General features: G+C 33.9%; 1 protein-coding gene across 1 annotated transcript in view; it reads left to right on the top strand.

Moving 5' to 3' along the window:
* Window positions 1–4850, top strand: part of CMTM6 (CKLF like MARVEL transmembrane domain containing 6) — a 20623-nt gene that overhangs the window by 15104 nt on the left and 669 nt on the right. Inside the window, exon 3 of the mRNA XM_017521680.2 lies at window positions 1308–1406. Within this exon, the coding sequence (XP_017377169.1) occupies window positions 1308–1406 (99 nt within the window). The remainder of the gene's footprint in view (window positions 1–1307; window positions 1407–4850) is intronic.

Below are 4850 nucleotides of genomic sequence, written 5' to 3'. Positions count from 1 at the left end.
ATATATGTATATATATATTATATATATAAAACCATTCCAAATTCTGGCTGGAAACATTTATATTTTAAAAATTAAAGATTGAAATCATTTTGTCATTTCTTATTTCAATAGTGAAACAATATCACTAACCCTAAAAATATTTTTAGAAGTGTTTAGTTTTTATTTTAATGCTGCTTCTGTAGTGTTTAAAGCACACTGATCATTTTGACAAGAAACAGTGTATAATATTATCTAGTTTAGTATCATTTTGACAAGAAACAACATTATAATAATTACCAGTTTAGTATAATGGTGTAACCTAAAAAAAAGTAAAACATTTATTATATCAAACTTGAGCATTTAAAAAGTCATTTTAGAGTAAATACTGGTATAAAAATACAGAAAAAAAAGAAAAATCAGTTATTTCATTTTAAAATTTGTATTATTCTGCTGCATTCCTTTCAAGTCGTTTGTTTCCATTCATAGATGATTTTTAAAATTTAAAATATTTGTAATCACAGAACATATATTGTACTTTTTACCTAATATCATAAGGATAGATATATTTTTTTTTTTTGAGATAGTCTCACCCTGTTGCTCAGGCTGAAGTGCAATGGTGCCAATCAGTAGATAAACTCATCATATAAGCTCACTAGGGATTACCCTCTTGGAACAGTTGATGGCAATATGTTATTCCAGAAAGCTTAAGTGTCTAAAAAACATACAGTTGGCATACTTCTATTTGATAATGGGTGGTTTTTAAAATTCTCTCTTTTCAAAAGTGCTTTCAAAGCATTGGAGAACTCTCAGAAATGTCATCCTACCTTAAAATACTTTGAAAGGAAAGAAAAATGCTTTTTTGCTGGAAATAAGATGGAACTGTAATAAATGCTTTGGCTTGGATAATTTTAATATGTCCCAGAGAAAAAGGGGACACACACACACTTGTACACATACACACACATGAGGTCTTTTCAGGGACTTTTTTTTTTTTTTTTTTTTTTTGAGACTGGATAACAAAAAAAGTCCCAATTAGCTGGGACTGCAGGCTCATGCCACCTATCCTCCACAGGAGACTGTTGTTACTAAAAGATTATCTTGTAATGTGCGCTTTCAATATGCTCAGCCCAGTGTGGGTACTGTTTTTTTTGCGGGGTATTTATTGAATGCTAGGCTTATTGAAAAGTTAGAAGTTTGGGTATGTCAGTTTGGGTTGTATCAAGGAAAAAAAGTAAGTAACCAGAGCTTTTTAAAGTTAAAAATGAAAAAGTTTGTTTCCACGAATCTAACTATATTGTATTCCTTTTGTGTTTTACGTTTATGCATAGGATTTTTATATTGCTTTGGGAACAGGATTTGTGTTTTTGTTGGCATCCATCATTTTTGTTTCCACACATGACAGGACTTCAGCTGAAATTGCTGCAATTGTAAGTACCTTGTATTTTTAACATTGCTTATTTTTGTTTCCTTATAAATACGGAATTTGGAGAGTACTTGACAAGTTATACCGTATGTTAGAGTTGTTTTTCATTTAACTTATTTTTTAGTGTAATTTTGAATAGAAGACCAAAAAGCAAATCAGTATGATAGCCTTTAAAACATAGAGCCTATAGGATTTGGCTGAATTTTGTTTAAAAAAAATCCATTTATTCCACATAAGAATGTGTTATTGCTAATGGAAGTGGTAAAATTGACTTTATTATCTTATATTTCTCCACTTTCAGTTCAATAAATGCACACTTACTTGCCAGGTGCTATTCTAGGTATGGAGAATATATGGGAGAAATGATTCAGAGGTTCAGCCCAGAAAAGGAGGTAGAAAAGTAAAATTTTAATGGAGTTTGTTAAATGAACCAAGAAGTTGTTTAAGACTGGGTGCTGTGGCTCAGGCTTGTAATCCCAGCACTTTGGGAAGCCAAGGTGAGAGAATCACTTGTAGCCAGGTGTTCAAGACCAGCCTGGGCAAGCAGCATAATGAGACCTCATCTCTACAAGAAGAAGAAAAAAAAAGGTGGTCTAAATAGCAGTTTTCAGTGGGTTATACATATCCTTAAAGGTTCATCAGGACTTTTCAAGGACTACTAGGCAGAGATAGTTTTTTTTTTTTTTTTTTTTTTTTTTTTTTTATTACTTACTGAAGAGGTTCATATAGAGCAGAGATATTTTTTAAGGAAATCTTTTTCCAGTTTTTTAACCTCCATATGTAATCTTTCTTAAAACTAGTATGTCTGAGAATTCATCTCTGGTGAAGGAGTCTTGCCAGCTCTTTTCCACCTTCCCATTCATAGTCGCCACCCACCTTGCCCCCTCAGAAAGAAGCAAAATTGCTTGTCCTGAATCTTGTTGCATTAGTTCCTTCTTGTACTACTATATAGAAATACCTGAGACTGCATAACTTATAAAGAAAAGAGGTTTAATTGTCTCATGGTTCTGCTGGTTCTGTAGGCAGCATAGCTGGGGAGGCCTCAGGAAACTTAGCATCATGGCGGAAGGGGAGGCGGATGCAGGCACATCTTACATGGCCAGAGCAGGAGGGAGAGAGAGAGAGAGTGGGGAGGTGCCACACACTTAAACAAGCAGATCTTGTGATAACTCACTATTACAAGAACAGCACCAAAAGGGAAATCTGCCCCCATGATCCTATCACTTCCAACCAGGCCCCACCCCAACATTGGGGATTCCAATTTGACATGAGATTTGGGTGGGGACATAGACCCAAACCATACGCATTACTATGGTCGATTTCCCTGAGTTGTAAAACAAAACAACCCTTTGAGTGCAACAAAGAGACAGTTGAAAATAAAGATCCAATTTTTATCTGAAATTCTTGTGGCCAGAATTTTTTTTATAGAATTCAGAATATTCTGGATTTTAGAAAGGTAATGCTGTGCATTTCCCAATTACACACCACCATTTGAGGGCCTGGGACAGTACCCTGTAATCTAACATTGGTATATCTGAAGTAAAACATAATAATATTTATAGTAAAAGAGATAAGTAAAGACTGTAAGTAGTCTTCCTGTCAATTTTGAGCCAAGTGAATCATGAAAACCTTCAGTTAATGTAGCTCTTTGGGTTTCGGAATTGTAAATCAAGGATCATGACTTTGGACTGGTACCAGTGCTGTGACCTTGAATGACTAACAGCTGGGTAACGAATCGTGCAGGTCAGCTGGTTTCTAGTTAGTACTTTGTTTTTAACAAAATTGAGATTGTAATTCATAGAGTTGTCAGCTAATACATCATTAAAACTGCTTTTTATGATAGAAAACTCAAAAGGAGTTCAGAGAATTGCATGGCTATGTTTACCTGTTCATGCTCGAAAGTTAGCCCTTACATGTGTAAAAACAAAACATAGAAATAAAGTTAACGCTGAACCTTGATTCATTCTAGCAACAAGCAATATTTATTCATGGGTATATGAACCAATAGAAGAGAAAAATAAAAGTTTTAATAGGGCTTTATGGTTAATTGCAGTTTAGAAATATTTTTGTTGCAGAGGAGTATGAGATGGTGATCAATAAAATAATGAGTATAAAGATACATTACTATAACATTCTGTGGGGAAAGTGAAATGAAGTTGATGAAAAATTGAGTTCTGGGAAAAAATTTACAACTATATTAAGAAATTTGTATTATAATTAGATGATGTATTATACTGTCCCAGTATTTAGATTTCATTGGATATATTTAATATTGGTAGTTTAAAAAGTCAGTATTTATAATATGCTGGAAATTACCTTTTGTAACCATTTAAATTATGAAAAGTTTGATAGACTTAAATGAGTGAGGAAGTCTTTTTTTGTTTTTTTAAATTTAGAAGTGTGTGAACAAAAGAGCTAGAAGATCACTTGTCTGGATTATATAGTATAGAGGGCCTTGTATGGACTGGAGCTCTCTGAGGTGGTTAGAGACAGCTTCAAGGACAAGGGTAACATTTGGTCTGAGTTTGATGGTTGAGAAGGTTGCCAGGAAAATAAGGGGATAAATGCCATCAAGTCAAAAATAAAGATTGCATAGAGAAAAAGACTTGGCTTTTGTGGCAGGGGATGGGATGGTAGGAGGCGTTGGTAATTCAATTTAAGGTGGATTTGTTGGAGATATCTGGGGGAATTAATAAATTTGGAGCTCAGTTTACTCTGTGTCAAAATGAGGTGGAATGCTTATTCTTTAGAGTGGGGAGGAGAGGACAGGAGACTGTAACAGACGTGGCAAGAATGTTACTAATAAAAATCGTGGAGATAGGGAGTGTTAGATTTGGAAGAGACTTTAGTCATCAGATCTGCATCAATTTTCTCTTTTTTACAGAGAACTTATTTGGCCCCCATATCCTTAAGGGTTTTGCTAGTGGAGAAGCTAAATTTGAAGCAGTTACGTGGTCTTCTGTCTCTTGATAGAATTCTCAGAATGTTTGATCATATGTTAGAACAATTGAGGAAGTGATTTAAGGAAGAGGAAGTGGGTGGTGGCGTCATGTCACTGTGTCATTGCAGTATGACAACTGGAACATGTATTTTATTTAAGTAATTTAAACTAAAAGTATCTTCAAAATGGAATTTTTGTTTTGATATTAATAACTTTTTATTTTCACTTAGGCTCAGTTGCCTAGTCACATACTTTCCTTATCACATCTGTGGATCAGTCTAACCATGCAAATATTCTTGTGTTTTGTATCATTTTATAGAATTTAATGTTCATCTGTTAACCTTAGTTTCTTATGTTAGCACTCCACATATAAACATGCATTCATAAGGCAGGACATTAGTATTTTGTGGGACTTTGACTAATAGCCATTTTTCTGGAAATTTTATAACTTCTTTCCATTTATTGATGACTTAAATTTTTTTAAAAAACCATTAAAGAGTAGTTGTG

The sequence above is a fragment of the Cebus imitator genome, unplaced genomic scaffold (genome assembly GCF_001604975.1).
Source record: "Cebus imitator isolate Cc_AM_T3 unplaced genomic scaffold, Cebus_imitator-1.0 Scaffold21, whole genome shotgun sequence".
In the NCBI taxonomy this organism is placed as follows: domain Eukaryota; kingdom Metazoa; phylum Chordata; class Mammalia; order Primates; family Cebidae; genus Cebus; species Cebus imitator.
The sequence above is the reverse complement of the archived record's forward strand: the minus strand, read 5'-3'. Positions and strand labels throughout refer to the sequence as shown.